Raw genomic sequence first — 19,366 nt, forward strand, 5'->3', positions numbered from 1 at the left:
ACGGGCCTCCGAATCCAAAGCGGGCCTCGGTCAGCATATTCACAATCAGTAAAATGAAAAAAGTAACAAAAGGGTTAAAAACAGGGACACATTATCTTATCTACCTGGCCCAGGCCTCTGTCTGGCCCTGCAAGGGCCTGGCAACAGAAGGTGTGTTCTAAAGTACCCGAGTTCAGTTCCATAAAAAAACCCAGGAAGTGGCATGGGGAAGGTAGGAAATTGTAAATGGGGGGGGGGTGCACTGCAAATATCTGAGGACTTAAACTGGGGAGAGAAAGTGAATGGTTGTTTTTTAAAAATAAAAAAAAAAAGACACAGAGGCTTACAATCAGTTGTTTCTCCTAAAATAAGACATACCCATAAAATAAGTCATATTTATTTTTGTCTTGTGGATTTTTTTGCGGTAGTGGTGCTAAATTGTAAAGTAAAAACCCCTTGCCGTGCCCCCAAGTGTGTTGCTGTGGGTTATCCCCCTCCCCAGGCCTAGTGGAGGCCTGTCAGCCTGTCAGGGGCCTAAAACAAAGGCCTAGATAAAATGGCTGCCTTGGTGTATTTCAGTTGCTTGGTTGAAGATGTTGTCATTTGGTTTGTGGGTGTGGCTTAGATTTCTCTGGAAGGGAGGGGGTGGAGGAGGGTACTACGCCACTTGAGGGCGCTGTTTGACTTGGTAGAAAAGCAGGTCTGCACCTGGGCAGGTGTGCGATTTGAGGGATTTTTGCCCCCAACAACGCTCTAGGAGTGGCCTGGATCGTTGTGTCAAAATTTCAGGACGATCGGTCAAGCGGTTACGGAGAAAAGTGTCGAACGGAATTTCACGATTTTTACATTTTTATATATATAGATGCATCTCTGAGTTATTTGTGGGGCATAGGAATTCGTTCATCCCCCCGCCCAATATAGTCGGCCCACCACATGGTCTGCCCATGGCTGAAAAAGGTTGCTGACCTTTTAAGGATACACTCTGATGGAGGCAGGAAAATGGTGCTCCCTCTGGAATTTGCTTCCCTGAAGTGACCACTACGAAAACCAGAAGCTGCCTTACGACGATTCAGACCATTGTTCGAAGTAGCTCAATACTGTGCACCCTGCCTGAGACTGGTACTGTACTCAGGTAGGCCAGGGTTTCAGACCAAGGGTCTCTCCCAGGCCTACCTGAAGATGCCCGGGATCAGACATGGGACCTGCAAGGCATGTATCTTAACCCCTTCTTTTATGGTGGACACTTGAGTGCTCTTATCCCTTTATGTGCAGGCAGCCCTCAAAAGGCAAGAGACCTCAGTGCTCCCGGGGTGATCTTACTTCGGCTCCAGATTAATCCCTTTAATCATGTAAATACATTTGGTCAAAGCAGTTTGCTGTATGGGGGTGATCATATAAACAAGCTGCAGCATGTGTAGCTGTGAATTTAAAAAGTGTCTCCTGACCTAAATCCTTTTCATGCTCAAAGTGCAATACAGTGGTACCTCCACTTACGAATAACTCTACTTACGAATGTTTCTACTTACGAACGGAGCTCCGTCCGCCATCTTGGATGTGGTTTAGATAGGATTTTTTCTACTTAAGAATTTTTAGATAGGGTTGCTTCGACTTATGAATTTTTTCTCCCAATGCATTCCTATGGGATTCAACTTACAATTTTTTTTTTGACTTACGAATGTGCGTTCGGAACGCATTAAATTTGTAAGTAGAGGTACCACTGTAGTACTAATGACCGACAATCATGCTGCTTTCCTTTTCTTTAAAAATCTAGGCTGAATTCTGTTCTTGTAGGGTCATCTAAATGGCAGTTTCAACATATAAAGGTTTATTTTCCCCAACCTGCAGACCACCAGATGTTGGGACACCCAACTCCAGTCAGCCCCAGCCAGGTTAACTAATGGTTGGAGCTGACGGGAGTGGTAGTCTCTGATCGCTTCCAGACAACCTGTTTCGTTCAGCGTTCATCTTGATTTGTTGCACAAAATTTGTGGGAAGATTAGATGATGATGAGTCAAGCAAATTCACGCACTTTCCAGTGCATTTCCCTTATTACAAAAAGTTTTGTTTGTGGAGGGCGGGGGGTAATGGTTTGTTGCACAAGAATTTCAAATCTGCTTCAATTGCACAACCTAAATTTCCCAGTGGGATTGTCACTATTTTGGAGTGGGATTCAGTCTTGAGGCACCCAAAGACATCAGGGTGTACTAGGTTGAGTTTGGCTGCTTCCTGGCAAGAGCTTGGCTCTAGACTTCTGCTGGATAACCTTTCCTGGAACTTCCCCTGATCAGCTTATTTTAGGGCAGAATATAAATGCCAGATGGTCTCTGCTAGTTAAAGCTTGCAAGAGTCCTGGGTTTCTGGTAAAGCTCACAAACAGGAAGGGGTTAGCTGAGATACCTCAAGTGTTCATGACTTAATTTTGTAGCTTGCTCCATCCCATCCCAAAGATGGATAATGGCAGTGTCTCTTTTCATAGTGTGTGTCATTTATCAGGAAAATGAGAGGGTGGTCTCCCCCCCACCCTGTGGGTCTGTCCACCAAATGAAGACTTCTGAGTTTAGAGAAGCTTTTGACTTATCAGTACAGCTGATATATATTCATTATCGCCTGGGTTGTTTTTTTATGTGGTGACCTTTTTCAGATTGGTTTTTTTCCTGTATTCCTCTTTTATTTTCCTATGGGTGTGTAAAAGGTAAAGGTAAAGGGACCCCTGACCATTAGGTCCAGTCGTGACCGACTCTGGGGTTGCGCACTCATCTCGCATTATTGGCCGAGGGAGCCGGCGTATAGCTTCCAGTTCATGTGGCCAGCATGACAAAGCCGCTTCTGGCAAACCAGAGCAGCACATGGAAATGCCGTTTACCTTCCCGCTGTAGCGGTTTCTATTTATCTACTTGCATTTTGACGTGCTTTCGAACTGCTAGGTTGGCAGGAGCTGGGACCAAGCAACGGGAGCGCACCCTGTCACAGGGATTCGAACCGCCGACCTTCTGATCAGCAAGCCCTAGGCTCAGTGCTTTAACCCACAGCGCCACCTGGATCCCACCCTATGGGTGTGTACCATACCTTTAAAGCACATCCTTTCCCTCCTGGAATTCTGGACATGGTAGTTTATTAAAGGTTGCTGGGCATTTTAATTAGGTGACAGGCAAACTGCAGTACCCAGAATTATTTGAAGGAAAGAATGTGTGTTTTGAATGTGCTTTAAATGCATAGCATGTGCACAGCCTAAATAAATTGTTTGCTGCCTTGAGTGTCATTGGTGGGAAAACAGGCTATATATTGTAAGAAATCTTCCCCAGTTTTTACAAGATAGGGTTGCCATATTACAAAAAGTGAAAATCCAGACACAACAGTTGTTGAGCTTTTTTGAGCAACATCTAGACTTCGGATTTCGGTTGCTATATATCTGGATTTTCCCACCTGGACACTGCTTCCAATGGCCATATTCCAGCTATGCCCAGGATATTCCAGAGGTGTGGCAACTCTAGGTTATAGCACATCAGCACTACAGGCAGAGGGATGTTTGATGGCATGCTTTTTGATCTAAAAAGAGTTAATAGAAAACTAGCTTGGATAGGAAGCTGGGCTAGAACATTTCCTTTGACGGGGTTGGAGGCAAGTTGCCATGTGAGCTCGCATCTGTATCCTGAAGATGTGAAGCCTGAGCCAGGTAACATATTTACTACCTTAGGAACACAAGAAGGGCTGTTGAGTACAGTGTGCTACTTCAACATACAAAATCTGATAGTTATTTTCATGTTACTTTCCATCTTGCGTTGTATGATTATTGTCTGGGTTGTTCTTTGTTTTCTATACCATTGAGATGCATGTTCCTTTTTCAGTAGGAGATGACTTTATCTTCAGCTTCAAAACTTGAAACTGTCCTCTTTAAAGGGTTGCTCTGTCAAATTCATTATTTGTTAATCATTGTACTTGTCAGTTTTTCTTAAAGCAACTCAAAGTTCTGTTCTGAAAATGAGAAAGGGAGAGCAGAGACCTTGAATTTGCCTATCAGTCACCACTTGGGCAGTAGACTTAGTTTCATCAATTGGCCATGATGACTGGGGTTGACTGGAGTTTAACAGTATCTAGAGAGCATCAGGTCCCCCACTGTTGTTACATAGGACTGGGAAGAAGCATTTTGCTTGTTTGGTGCTTGCTGTGACTTAGATGAGGTGGGCCACCTAATATGATCAGGATAAAGCTCTAAGCTTGACAGAAATCTTGTTAAATCCTGAAAGAAGCTGCTGGTCTTCATATGCGGCATGCAAAATGTTTGCAGAGGTTGGGCTGGGATTTGGTTGAGAATAAAGTAGCATAGGTAGCTTTCAAGGAGCAGCAGGATCTCCTTACCGCAAAGTCAAGACTTGTGCAGCATGGCTGGGGGAACCTGTGGAACCCCAGATCTCATTGAGCTATAACTCCTAAGGGAACAGCTGTGACTCGGTAGTAGAGCATCTGCTTTGCATGCAGAAGGTCCCGGGATCAATCTCCAGAGGGAATTCTGCTTGAGACCCTGGAGAAGCCACTTCAAGTCAGTGTTGACAGTCCTGAGCTAGATGAGCCCTGTGGTCTCATTCAGTATAAGGCCACTTCCTATGTTCCCATCACCTCTGGACAATGGCAATGCTGGCTGTAGCTGGTGGGAGTTATGCCCTCCAGATGTGACAAAACTCACAAATTCCCCATCCCTTGCGTATAAAGGTTATAGAACTCAAGAGCAGAGAAGCTTGGAGCTTCCTCTAAAAAGCTAACAGATCTTCTTAAGCAGCCTAGATCTCTCAAATGCGCAAATAATTGTTCTTGCCGTGGACACAAAAGCCCTGCAGAACATCTGACACACTTAACTAATTTACGTAGCCTGTTCCTGGTTAATCTTTTGAGCATATTTGGACCAAGTTGTGTTGAGCTCTGACAGACAACAAGATGAAGGGTAATATTAGGGCTAAATGTTGCTAATGTCCCGGTATTAACTAACTTTTTATTCTTTTTGGATTAACCAATTCTTTTGCCTTGAGCAACTCACACCTGTGCTGCTATTGCTACTGTTTTGGGATGGGCATAAGCCAATTCATGAGGATAATGATGATGTTCTCTTCTTCCCCCATACCCAGAAAGCACTCATATTGTCTGGTTGCAAAAATATTGTAAAAAAATAATATGGTGACAAATAGGGATGGAAAGATCTGTCCCTTTTGGTTTGTTCAGTTTCTCTCTCATTTTTCCAGTCTTCAGTTCAGTCAGTTCTTCACATTTTGCAGAAGTTTGCAGAATTCTTCATGAAAATTAATCAGCAGTTGACTGCAGCTTTCTCCTAACAAATACATTTTTACGTTGTTGGGTTTTTTTTTACACATTTCGGTAAGCAGTTTCCCGTAATGTATTTTTGCATGTTATTTTAATCAGCGTGCTCGTTTTTATGCACACTTCATCCTAACGTGTGTTTTTTTTAATAAACACACTTCACAATAAAATTTGGCTAAGTGCGAATTTCAAAGGATAGCAGTGTTTTGGTTCACATATTGTTTTAGAAAGTGTGAGTTGAATGGGTTTTGCTTTAAACGAGACTGGAACCAATTTTCTCCCTCATCTCTAGTGACAAAGAAGCAGATGGCTTGGGGAGAGTTGGAGCAACCAACCTCCCTTCCAAGCAACTAAAGACTCGCCCACACTTCCGCTTGACCCGCTGCTTCCCCCCCAGGAAACCCTGCTCTTTGCTGCTGAATCGGAGCAAATATCAATCAGGATTTTTGTACTAAAGAGCAGGTTTTCTGGGGAAAAGTGGCAGGCCAAAGGCAAAACCGCTTGGACCCATGCCTAGAGAAAATGGGACAAGAGGAAAACCACTTGGGACCTGTGCTTCCTAGGCACGAGACAAGCGAAAGTGTGGATGAGCCATGCAGTCACAGCCCCCACCCTAATATATATCTATAACCCCCCCACTTTGACTATTTATCTCTTAATACCCTCTGCTGCAATAATCCAGTCTCTTTATTCTGTTATACAATCCTGCAGGGGAAGTACGTAGCTGAGTGAGTATGAGTTTTAAGAAAGCAAAGGAACACATTGTCTATATGGTTTTACTGTGAGCACTATAGTTGCGCTTCCTGGTGCAAAGTATAAATTCCTGGCACTAGATGCAAGCGGCCCTGGTCATAGGATATCTTGGCCAATGTGCTTCCTGCTCCTCCATGTCAGAGCCAGTGTTGGCCTTAACTTTCCTAGTGGCTTGGAGCACACACTTCCTGTTGCAGTCATAGTGGTTAAGCATGGGTGCTAGAATAGTCTTTCTTCCTTGTAGCGGGAGGAAGTGTTTGAAAGACAAGCTGCATCAAACCATTTCCACCCCCACCTTCCAAGGAGCCAAGGGAGCATGCTGCCGTCTCCTCCCCGCTTTCACTGCTGGATGCCTCATAGCTGGGCATACCTCTTTATGAAACAGCCTCTGCTCCACCAGTGGGGTCCTGCACTCACTCAGGGAGCCCAAAATTGGCATGTTCTCATAGGGTGGCCTTTCTCAAACGTGGCTTCCCAGATGTTGGACTACCACTCTCATGATCCATATAGCCTGCAGGGATGATGGGAGTGGTAGTAGTCCAACATCTGGGAACCCATGGTTGAGAGAGGATGTTCTAGGGCAGACATCCCCAGACTTCGGCCCTCCAGATGTTTTGGACTACAATTCCCATCATCCCTGACCACTGGTCCTCTTAGCTAGGAATCATGGGAGTTGTAGGCCAAAACATCCGGAGGGCCGCAGTTTGGGGATGCCTGTTCTAGGGCAAGTGTGTCCAAACTTTTTTCAAAGAGGGCCATATTTGATGAAGTGAACATGCGTGAGGGCCGACCAAAGTTCTTGAGCTTTTTTTTAGGATTGAAGCTGTTGAGCTTCTTTTGGGGTCCCCCCCCCAAAGTTGTTGAGCTTTTTTTAAGGATTTAATACGATTTTACCCCAGGAAATAAACTGCCACAGGGGCCGGATTTAACCAAACGGCGGGCCACACTTTGGACATGCCTGTTCTAGGGTGTCGAGTGCAGGGGACGGGTGGTTACCTCTGTCTCGGTCTGCCACTCTCAGCCAGAAAGTGTTAAAATGTGATTCATGGCTGGTTGCACAAAAAGCCAAGACTGTTGCAAGTCATAAAGGCAGAATGTGTAGAGTGCAGCATACTTGGCTCCCTGTGCACCAGTAGGAAATATGGGAAGCTGGCCCATAGCAGAGGTGGGGAAAAGCAGATGTATAATCAGTGTCTGCTTTTTCCCTTCCTGTAAGTACCTTTAAGATTGATGCTCAGTACTACTAAATAGGACCATCAATACTGCCGCTGAACCAGGGCATTGTGTATAAGGATCACCTGTCCTGGGTTGGTAAGATCTGTCTGTATAAAACCTGATTTATCTTTCAGATCCTTCAGCATTAAGATCTGGGGGCATAGTTGATGGTTTCCCAGTGGCACTGGCAACCAAACCTGTGAGCTGGAATTTCCCTGCTCCTATCCTGCAGTCCCTCCAAGGAGCCAGTTCTGAACCAGGCTTGACACTTCTCATCAGTCTTGCAGTTCAGTGATATTTCATGGGCTCCATTAGAATCTCTGCTTTAGAGCTGGGCTTGAAAAACCATCATTGGTTATCTGCTGCTGCATATGAACTTGCTCTGCAGAGGAAGATCCTTTGTGTTCATATAGGACACAACTCTGCTGCACGGCGGGGGATAGAAAACATAGGAAGCTGCTTTATTCAGAGTTGGATCATTGTTCCAGCTTGGTAATGTCTACACAGATGGGATCTCCTGGGATTTAGGTGGTTCTGGGCAAGACTCTGGTCTTGAGAGATGCCAGGGGTTGAACCTGTTACTTCAAGTATAAAGCATGTGTTATAGCTCTTGAAAGATGAGCATTATAATTCTTGGTCTGGATATACATACTCCGTAGACCAGGGGTCAGCAAGGTTTACCTCGCCTGGGCCAGTTCGCTCCAGCGGAGATCCTTCCATGGGCCGGACCGTGAGTGCGCGGGGGCCGCGATTTCCGGCGTCTGAGCATGTGCAGATGCGATTTCCGGCACTGCGGAAGCAAGTCCTCACGCCGCGCCAGTTTAGCGCAGTGGGCGGGGACTCGCTGAGTGGGCAGCTCATTTCGGGGGCAGCTCGTGGGCCAGTGAAGAAGAAGAAGAAGAAGAAGAAGAAGAAGAAGAAGAAGAAGGGGGATTTTGGATTTGACATCCCACTTTATCACTACCCGAAGGAGTCTCAAAGCGCTAACAATCTCCTTTCCCTTCTTCCCCCACAACAGACACCCTGTGAGGTGGGTGGGGCTGAGAGACTTCAGAGAAGTGTGACTAGGTCACCCAGCAGCTGCATGTGGAGGAGCAGAGACGCGAACCCAAACCTGGTTTCCCATATTATGAGTCTACCGCTCTTAACCACTACACCACACCGACTCCCGTGGGCCACTTATGGCCCATGGACCTTAGGTTGCCTACCCCTGTTGTAGACACAGCAGCCACTATTTCTCTGCAGCTAGGGAAATGGAGCAGTTTTGTAGAAGCTGCATCTATGCTCTGTTTGGCAGCAGTGGAAAGGCCCTTGGGCCACCTAGAGGCAATTCTTAACATTCACCAGGGGAGTGCTTGCTAGGAGCACTGCCAGATTTGAGGGGCCTCTTGCCCTCTGCATGCTGAACTGCCCTAGTTGCTTTGCTCCCCTCACCACCATAAGCTTACCAGTCAGTGTCAGGTGAAGGGTCCCATTTTCTTGAACCTTTAGAAGGCATCAGGTAGGCCAGAGAAATGAAGATGGTCCAGCCTGCCATTTCATTAAAAGACCCAACTTGTTTGATTAACAGCTAAACAAGCATGTTCCACTCTGATTAAGCAGGACTTAAATGCATCTGCTATTCTCTCCAGGACTGGTAGTTTAGGAATATGCTATTAGCAGCTAATCTTCTTGAAGGTTCCAAATGTTCTCCTTCCTACAACTCCCCCTCCCCTCCGCAAGTGCTCTTTGTGTGTGTTTTGATATTGCTCAGTGCCTTATAAGTCCTGGTGTTTAAATCTGACTGCTGCAGCACAGCATTCCATCTGGCTAGCGTCAAGGGGCTCCAGCTGCATCTTATCCTGCGTCTCTCGGGATCGACCTGACAGAAGGCTCTGGAGAGCAAAAGATTGCTCTCCGGAGCCTTGATTCGTTGTGACCAGGAATGGCTTATTGCTGGCTGTGCCCAAGCTCTGCCCCAGATAAAACAGGATTGGAGAGTGTGCTGCTTTTGCCTGGTTCCAAGTCTTAAGAAGGTACAACGTCTACATTGTGTTTAACTGATGCTGTCAACTCCCAACAGTTCTTCAGCAAAATGTCTGGTATACCATTCAGTCTGGGTGAGCCATGAGATCCCTTGGCAGTACAGGCTGCCATTTTCTGCCCCCTAGGACATAGGCAACCAGTAAAAACCTCTGTGCTCTACAGCAGGGGACGGGATGGGACGGGACTGGGGACCAGTGGCCATCCAGATGTTGCTAATGCTCCCAGCTCCCATCAGCCCCATGCAGCATGGCCACTGGTCAGGGATGATGGTAGTTGGAGAGTGGCTGCTTTTTATTGGCAGAATCTCCCAGATTTGGTCTGTGGCTTCTTAGTTGACCATAAGCTTAACGTGAGTCAACAGTGTGATGCAGCAGCAAAAAAAGCTGAGGCCCAGGGGTCAGTAAACTTTCAGCAGGGGGCTGTTCCATTGTCCCTCCGACCTTGTGGGGGAGGGGGTGGACTATATTTTTTGGGGGGAAATGAACAAATTCCCATGCCCCACAAATAACACAGAGATACATTTTTTTTAAGCGCACATTCTACTCATGTAAAAACACAGATTCCTGGACCATCTGCGGGCCAGATTTAGAAGGTGATTGGGCTGGATCCAGCCCCCGGGCCTTAGTTTGCCTCCCCATGGCTAAGGCTATTCTAGGCTGCATCAACAGAAGTTTAGTGTCCTCATTAAAGGAAGTAATAGTACAGCGCTATTCAGCCTTAGGCCACACCTGGAGATACTGTGTCGAGTGCTGGACACCACAATTTAAGGAGGATACAGTCATACCTCGGTTTGCGACCCCCTCTGTTTGTGACTGCTTTGGTTTCCGACCACCGCGGACCCGGACGTGTTTACATCCGGGTTCCACGGTGCTCGGATGCGCAGAAGTGCTCTATCGGTGCTTCATGCACGCGCAGAAGCGTGCACCGGGGAGCAACCGATTCGGGGAGCAACCGGCTCCGCGGAATGGATTGCGGTCGCAAACTGAGGTATGACTGTATTGATAAGCTGGAATGGGTGCAGAGGAGGAGGCAACAAAGATGATAAAGGGTCTGGAAACCAAGCCTTAGGAGGAATGGTTGAAGAGTTGGGTATGTTTAGCTTGGAAACAATGAGACTTCGAAGGGCTCAGGGCAGTTTTGAGCAGGTCGCATGCTCTGGCGCTGAGGGGCGGAGATCGCTCCGGCGCCCCCGCCCTCGCAGGGCGCAGCATGGCTTTCGCGCGGCTTTGCTGCGCAGCGCTCTGCCTACCAGCCCCGCACCACCAGGACTCTACCTAGAGCCGGCCCTGGAAGGGCTGTCACATAGAAGTTGGAGCAAGCTTGTTTTCACCTGCTCTGGAGGGCAAATCTGCACCTTCCAAAACAACATGAGAACCAAAACACAGCCACCTTTGGAAATTTTGCACTGATCTGAATTTTGCAATGCAGTTCTCAAACCTAACAGTGTTTATAAAAATGCATATTAGGAGAAAAAGATGCATCAAAAGGGATACATTAGTGAAAATAACATTTGAGAATGTTTTTCAAGTGATTTCCTGTGCAGTCTTGTTATTTTCGCTAATGTATTCCTTTTTATGCACCCTTTTGTTTTTGTTTCTTAGGAGAAATTAAAATGCTGGTAGATTTTCATGAGGGCTTTGTTGCAGAAATGTAGAGAGCTGAATATAAGATTGGAAAAATGAGAAACTGGGAGAATTGAAATTGACAGATCTTTCCATTTCTACTTCCATCCATACCTGGAGATGCTAGGGGTTGAACTTGGGACCTTGAATCTACACGAAAAGCAGATGTTCTACCACTGAGCTGCTCTTGCTTCTACTGCATTGTGATCCTGTTCTTGTATTATTCTACAGATTGTTTCCTAACACTGAGGGAAGATGCAGTAGATGTGTGAGCAGTTGGGCCGATTTAAGCTACTATATTCTTTGATTTTAAAGGCTTATTTTTATTCTGGACCTGGAATCTGCTCTGTGGGACAGGCTACCAGCTCTACAGCGGCCCGTTAAGCCAAGAACACCATGTGTGCCTTTGATGAGACAGAATATGTGCCGCCTCCTGCCTCCCAAAAATAGATTCAACGGTGTAGAAGGTTCAGTTGTATATAATAGATCACTCTTCAATTAGTTTCCAGAGTGTACTTAAAAGTAATTTTAGACTGTGGACTTTTTGCAGGCCCTTCTCTTTAGATGCCAGTGTGTATTGTTACTTCAAAATGTGGCAGGCTAGACCTTCTGGACTTCTGCCCTGATGGCACCACTGCCAAATTTTAAATCCTCTGCACCAGAATTAAAGAATTTCCTTTGCTGCTGCAGCTAACTGTGTGCTGCGCAGAACACAGTAGTAGGTGTTTGTTCCCAGAGGTCTTGGCCTACTTACAGTAACCTCGCGAACCCCCCACTTGTTTCTGACCATCGCAGCCTCACCCCGCTAGCGACACAGCCTAACCTGGGAGTTGCAAGGAAATCGGTGGAAAACAGCAGAGTAGACCCGACTGGTAGATTTAAGTAATGACATTGAAGGCTAGTTTGTAGCTTGTACGAAAGAGACAGTTGTGGCATTGACTACTGCATCAGCTGGGTTCCAGTGTACAGTGCTGCAAATGCATTAAGAAGGGTCCTTGCAGTGCAAAGAGCCTCCATGTGGGGGAATGGAGCGTGTCCTAACCTAGCCTTTTCCCTGAAACGTTACATTTTTATATGCAAGGAATATTTTTATTTGTAGGACTCCTTTGCCTCGAGGTCACTGGCCAAACATACTTACCACCTTGCTGAGAACTAAGCCAAGGTTTTGTCTTGGAAAACAGTGCACCTTTTGCTCTACAAACTCTTTGCAGTACCTTGGCAGATATTGAAGGACATCTCTTTATGCTTAAAGTTTGCTGCTTGAATTGCACTGTGTCTGCTCCGCAATACAGGTTGGGTAACTTTAGAGTCTGACATGGGTGGTCTTGAAGACCCCCATCTAAAGAAGGGAAATGTTTATTACTTTACCCATCCCTGCATTGTTTTGATGGGGGGCTGTTGAGTTGAGTCCTTGGCCAAATCCGTACTGTACATTTGAAGCTCTGTGATACTCCTTTAGCCATCATGGCATCCTCCAAAGAATCCAGGGAACTGTAGTCTGTTATGGGTGCTCTAGAACATGTGTGTGTATAAGAGAGAGAGAGAGAGAGAGAGAGAGCGCATTATTCTGCACATTAATGGCAAACTCCTTCTCCAAGTGTGAATTCTTATGTAACTAAAGTGGCATTGTCCATGCACAAGTAGGAATTGTTAGTCATGTGGCCAGCATGACTAAACCACTTCTGGTGCAACGGAACACCGTGACAAGTGCTAGAGTGCATGGAAACGCTCGGCACCTATATAAATATGGATATTTGTTGTTGTTGTTGTTATTACGACCCCTTGGCTCACTTCCTATGGGGGGAACCATCTACACCACCCTAAATCCAGCACTGATATTGACCTACCAGTACCTTAAGATCTACTTCGGAGGTTCTGTTGAGATGCCAGCCTGTAATAAAAGTTAGGACAATGAAATAGAGATAACAGGGTTTCTTCAGCAGTGTGCTGCAACAATGTAATCCAGTTCCAAGTGAGGTTGGAGAAGCCCCAACTCTCACTAATTTTAAACAGACCTTGGGGTCTTATTAAGAGATATACATTGGGTTGTAGCTAGCTGTTTTACTTGGAGTAGACCCACCAAAATCTATGAAGACTACCTTACAGCTGTTCGTTTCAGTAGGTTTACTCTGAGAAGGAATAGCCCTGGATGTTGTGTTTAATCTCATCTTCCACTGAATGACATGCTGGTCTGTGCACCTTATATGGAAAGAATATTTTAAATATTCTGTTGGGATTTTGTGAATTTGTATGGCATACTGTTTTAAACTTTGAAATTACCTGTCATCTGGAAATGCCAGGGTGGTTTACAAAACATTAAACAAAGTAAATTAATAAAACAGAATTAAAAAGGTACAACACGAAAAGAACTATAAAATTCATTTGGCAAGATGTGCAGCAGGAATTTGGAATAATCATAAAACTTCGGGCAATATGATCAATGCCACCAGTGGCCTGGATAGAATGGTTGTGTGTTAATGATAATTAAATTAAAAACAAAAGGTGGGGAGTCATAAAATGGCACCCACAAGGATTATAGTACAGTACACAGAAAAACCCCACAATGCACCCAAGAGCAAGTCAACTGCAATTCTACTTACAGTTGTCTAGAAACGGAGTTGGGCTCTTGCATCCTTCCTCCTCACTACTGTATAGGAAGAAAGTTGCTGCTGAACTAGGCTGTCTTATGTTAGTTTTAAAGGAGCATCTCCCTGATCTGCCACCTCCGTCTTTCCCTAGAAAGTATGAGGGTTTGGGTTGCACTGTCAAGCAGATGTATTCAAATATGATTCTGTCTTGATTGGTCACTGCTCTTGTTCTAGCAAGTTTGGGCACTGTGGGAATAGAGCATGGGTAGGCAAACTAAGGCCTTGGGGGCCGGATCTGGCCCAATGCCTTCTAAATCCGGCCCGTGAACGGTCTGGGAATCAGCATGTTTTTACATGAGTGGAATGTGTCCTTTTATTTAAAATGCATCTCTGGGTTATTTGTGGGACATAGGAATTCGTTCAATTCCCCCCCCAAAATATAGTCTGGCCCCCCACAAGGTCTGAGGGACAGTGGGCCGGCCCCTGCTGAAAAAGTTTGCTGACCCCTGGAATAGAGCATACCAGACTGAGATTTAGTCTGCAGGACATCTATCACAGGTTACCTCTAAAGAGGCCTGGTGCAGCTGTTTCAGACAAAGGATGCTCATTTCTTCAACATTGCCATCTCCCAGAGAGCAAAGCAAGATTTGTACATGTTGAGCCTAGTTTGTACTAGGTCACTTTAGAGGCCAGGTGCTTTTAATTCAGCATGATCCTTCCGAGCAATCAGGGGGTCAGAAGTAACATGGACAGTATGTGTCATTCTGGATGCCTGAGTTGCCACAAAAACGAAAACTGCTTGGTCATCTAAGGCCAGCTTTGTTTCTGGATCTGGAAATATTGCTGCAATAGGAACTGGTGGTCCCCCCTGAAGGAGGAACAAGTTGTTTTGACAAGATATTGGTGTAATTTGAAGCAAATTTCACTGCTATATCAGGACAGAAATTAAAATAACTAAGTTATCAAACTTGTGGCTCTAGTTTTATTTAAAGTGGGCTTTTATTTATGAAGCACTTCCAGTGAGGCCACCCCAAATCAATTTACAACATAATGAAAACATAGAGAACAGTCATATATAAAAACTGTTAAAACAAATGAACATATAAAAACAGTTTTATAAGGTAATTATATGCATAAAACCAGTTTAAAACAACAGCAGTAAATACATAAAATCAGTTCAAATTCAGAGAAATATCAGCTGGGATAAAGGTTGTTGACCCCTGATTTAGAAGGTTTGTTGAAAGAGGAACGTATTTTTCAGGAACCAAAAGGCAATAGAAAAGGTCCCTGCCTGATGGATGTCTGATATGGGATGCATTTAAGGGCCAAATAATAATTATATTATTCTTTTAAAAAATCTTAATACCCATGAATGACTTTAACAAAATATTTAGTAAGGGAAAGAATTCAGACACTAGTACTTTTTAAAAAACCGGGTTCATTGCTAAGTACAAAAGTGAAAAATCGCATCTAAGGCTTGAAGTTACATTTCTAGTTGACTTTGATTAAACCACATTTCAAAAAAGCCAACTGGCAAACTGCTGCAGAAAATGTTTTACATCTCTCCATCCTCTGCCCAGTTTCAGGGATCTATTGCTCTATATACATATGCAGGTATCTAGTCTATACTGTACAAAAAAACGAAAAACAAACATCTAATCAAATAATCCTACCTGCTCTCCAGCTAGAAATGGGACAGAAATTCAATAACATTTAAGGCAAATTTATCAAATTAAGATTTTGTGAAACAATATGAGAACCAAAACACTGCCGTCCTTCCAAATTTGCACTTTTCCAAATTTTGTTTGAGAATAAGGTGTACTTTGTGATTTGAAAATATGGCTTTCTTGAGCGAAAATTGTGTACAAAAAAATGTGTGTTGGAAGAAATTGACCTGAAAATGCTGAATTTTCATGAGAGCTAAAAAAAAAATTAAAAAATCAAATTGCTGCAGTAATGTGGAGAACTGAATTGAAGATTTTTTTTAAAAAAATGAGAGAACCAAAACTGACAGATCCTTCCAATTGGACAGTCTCCCAGTCAACAGTGGCTATTAACTCTCTTGAATATTCTTCACAGAATGATTGTATTCCTGGATTTGTCAGTCATATGACTTAGCACTTGAACCTTGGACTGTGACTAATAAGATACCCAGTGATGTGGTACAGTGATCTCTAAACCTGCTTGGCATTGTTCCACCTCTTCTAGGTGCGGACACTTTTTGTCAGTGGCCTTCCTGTGGACATCAAGCCCAGGGAGCTTTACCTGCTTTTCCGGCCATTCAAGGTAAGTAGGAGCACACGCATCCCGACAAGCAATTATGTCCTTAGTCTATTGATATGGCAGCCTTGTGCCTTGTTGGCTATAGAGAAGAATCATAAAGTTGGTTCAAGGTCACCAGGGAGCATGGCTTCAACCCCAGATTCACCACCACCCCTCCAACTCCCAGCCCCCCAAAGTCATAGAATTGGAAGGAGCCTCAGAGCCAATCCAACTCTGATGCAGAAAATACTTCTTGAGCATCCCTGACCAGCTAACAAACCACCTTCCTGGATGAATGGGCCAATGGTCTGATCCAGTGTAGGAATCTCCCTTTGTTCTTAAGTGTGTAGCTGCTATTAGTAGCTAATGGAATTAATATTTGGGGATGGCAACATGCCGGGTTCAGGTAGAACAGGCATCCCCAAACTGCGGCCCTCCAGATGTTTTGGCCTACAACTCCCATGATTCCTAGATAACAGGACCAGTGGTCAGGGAAGATGGGAATTGTAGTCCAAAACATCTGGAGGGCCGAAGTTTGGGGATGCCTGAGGTAGAATGTCCTCTGCCCAGCATTTCTTAGTTAGCTGGCTTTTAGTGGCAGGATTAGGAAAGGGCTCTGCTTGAACCCCTGAAGGAACTGTTGCCAGTCAGACAATATCAGGCTAGATGTAGCAATGACTTGACTCCATATAAAGCAGTTTCATAGGGTGGAAGGGCATAGCCCATCTGTGGTGGGGATGGTGGTGACGGGGCGGAAATGTTTCTAACATAGTAAGTACGTCTTAATGTTAACTCGATTTTCAGGGCTGCAAAAGTATTCCTGGCACTTTGTTTAAGGGCCCTGGCCTGGCCTTGCATCCTTTTCTTTCCCTTTTAAGGAATCCAATAACTAACTTGCTGGCTTCTCTCTTCTCAGGGTTATGAAGGATCGCTGATCAAGCTAACATCAAAACAGGTAATGCCTCCCTCTGTCCTCATTCTGGCAGCTTCCCAGTACTGCCCTTAACTGCTTAAACTGTGGATCAGATGCCCTAATTAGGAAGAGGGAGGGGGGTTGCAACCCTAGGATTACAGTAAAGCGATGAGCAATAGCACACACTCAAATATAGCTAGGGCTGCTTTTATCCCACCTAGAGCCCCTGTCTGAAGGCTGTTCAGTTCTAACTGTGCTGCTTGCACTGGCTGACACTTTCTGATGGTCTGCATATTGCATGTTTTGTGTGTGCCCCTGTACATAGTTTTCCTTTCCCTACAAAAGTGCAGACATTGCTTTATTGTAGAGATAAGGAGACTATGGCTGGAGTCTGGGTATGGCTGGATTCCAGGCTCCCATCAGCCCCAGGGATGATGGAGTCCAGCCCAATGATCTGGAGTGTGCCACAGGCTCCCCATCTCTGCTGCACTAGCTAACAAAAGCACCCACATGTGGCAACAGGGCAAAGCAGCAAACCTTACCTTAAGGTGTCCTTTGTGCTGCTGAATACCCTGTCGGATGCACCCAAAGCTGCCTCCAGTGCAGTGAACAAGCTGGGCTCTGGCCTCAGAAACAGCAGGTTCTTCACATCTCCCATCCCTTGGAATGGAAGCTTGGTAGGCTGGAAGGCATAGAACAGGCATCCCCAAACTGCGGCCCTCCAGATGTTTTGGCCTACAACTCCCATGATCCCTAGCTAAGAGGACCAGTGGTCAGGGATGATGGGAATTGTAGTCCAAAACATCTGGAGGGCCGAAGTTTGAGGATGCCTGGCATAGAAGAACTTGCTGGGGCACCAGGTCCCTTGCCAGGCTACCACCTCTGTGAAGGGCACCTGGAAAGGAAACTTCCACCAGCAGCAGCTGTATTCAGCAGTGTGGCTAGATCAGTTAGTTCCAAGCACACATCATGCACATGTTCTTTAAACCATGTGTTCTTTTCCCTAGCCGGTTGGCTTTGTTACCTTCGACAGCCGGTCTGGTGCGGAAGCTGCAAAGAATGCATTGAATGTGAGTATTGAGGACCATGCAGTTCAGGTACTTGCACAGCCCAACAGCCAGAATGACGTGGGCTCAGCACGCAATTCCATCCCATCTCATGTCCGGTAACTTCATTGAAAGAAAGTGCTGGTAGACCTTCAGCTACTTGGGACTCATACCAATAACTATTATAACACATACTTGCAAACTTTGCAAGTTCTCCTTACCATGTGGCAGAATGATGCTCAAAGCAAGCTAATCTGGAGTTGGAGCACTTCAGGGCATTAGTGAGCTGTGTGGGTTAACTGTGCGTTGCACCAGTTAATCCCAGATAACATGGCTGCCATGTGTTTTCTGCCCTTCAAGGCAGGACCGGCCCAAGGCATTTTGGCACCTGAGGCAGACCCCCAAATGGTGCCTCCTCCCCTCCATGAGGGAAGAAGGGGTGAGAGAATATCTACGTTGGGAACGGGGGGGGGGAGGATTGACATCGGGATCTGCTGTGTATGTGGATCCTACCACCTGAGGCAGTTGCCCCACCTTGCCTCATGGGTGGGCCGGCACTGCTTCAAGGGAAAACCTAGGAATCTGTGGCATCTGCTGAGATGCACGGAAAGGTCTTCTTTTCCTGTCTCTCACTTGGAAGCTATTTAATGCAGGACTAGCTTGCGCAGTGGGGTGGAGTCGCAGCAATACCCTCCCAAGAGCAGAGTTGCTTCTGCTTGCCAGGAGGGAGAAGGGACAGGCTTCCATCCTCATAGTCCCAACTTCACTGCCACTTTGTCCCAGGCTGCTGTGGCTCTCTCCCCACCCCCAGCAGGCAAGCAGCTGATGATGAAATGAGCTGGGAGCACAGCTTGCAAGGACCAAACATACACAACCACTCATATGGACCGCAAAGGCCAATTGATGCTCTGTTGTGTGTGCTGCTTGCTGGGAGCCTTCAAAAACTCTTGACGGCAGTCTGAAACATTAGGCTCTGTTCCTGCTACCAATACTGCTACATACGTGGACCCAGCCTGATCCCTGGGAAAGGCACACAGACAACTTCTCCTTCCCAAGCTTTTGCACTGTCAAGAAAGCACATTTTCTGTATTGGTCTTGCACATTTTATGTACCACTCATCAGCCAAATTGTGTTCCAGCGTGGTTTCCAAGAAGATTGACTGCATGGCTTTTATTCCATTCTGTTCTTTCTCTCTTCTGCCACTGCAGGGCATCCGCTTTGACCCGGAGAATCCCCAGACGTTGCGGTTAGAGTTTGCTAAGGCCAACACCAAGATGGCAAAAAGCAAGCTGATGGCCACACCGAATCCCACGAACCTCCACCCTGCCCTGGGAGCACACTTCATTGCACGGGACCCTTGTGAGGAATATTGTGGAGCAGGGGGAGGGGTACAGGCCTGCGCTGGGGGGTTTGGTATCCTAGATCAGCCTTTCCTAACCATGGGTCGCCACATGTTGTGGAACTACAACTCCTGTCGGCCCCAGCCAGCATGGCCCCAGTTGTCTGGGATGATGGGAATCGTAGTCCAACATTATCTGAGTGGTTGGGAAAGGCTGCTTTAGATGATGGTGCAGGCTGCCATTTCCTGCTTTTACTGAGGGTTGCCTCACAAATGGTAGCAAATGTCTTCCCCAAGTGAACGCTGATGGGGTCAGC

At 45.8% G+C, this 19,366-nt stretch overlaps 1 protein-coding gene across 5 annotated transcripts in view; it reads left to right on the plus strand.

Moving 5' to 3' along the window:
- RBPMS2 (RNA binding protein, mRNA processing factor 2) overlaps positions 1 to 19,366 on the plus strand; it is a 47,645-nt gene that overhangs the window by 16,797 nt on the left and 11,482 nt on the right. For all 5 annotated transcript variants that reach the window (XR_009558524.1, XR_009558525.1, XR_009558526.1 and 2 more), the window contains exons 2-5: positions 15,698 to 15,775; positions 16,668 to 16,706; positions 17,672 to 17,734; positions 18,919 to 19,069. Coding sequence is in view for 1 of the 5 variants with exons in the window: in XM_035131079.2 (XP_034986970.1) it covers positions 15,698 to 15,775; positions 16,668 to 16,706; positions 17,672 to 17,734; positions 18,919 to 19,069 (331 nt within the window). In the remaining 4 variants the exon portion in view is untranslated. The remainder of the gene's footprint in view (positions 1 to 15,697; positions 15,776 to 16,667; positions 16,707 to 17,671; positions 17,735 to 18,918; positions 19,070 to 19,366) is intronic.

Source organism: Zootoca vivipara, chromosome 14 (genome assembly GCF_963506605.1).
Source record: "Zootoca vivipara chromosome 14, rZooViv1.1, whole genome shotgun sequence".
In the NCBI taxonomy this organism is placed as follows: Eukaryota; Metazoa; Chordata; class Lepidosauria; order Squamata; family Lacertidae; genus Zootoca; species Zootoca vivipara.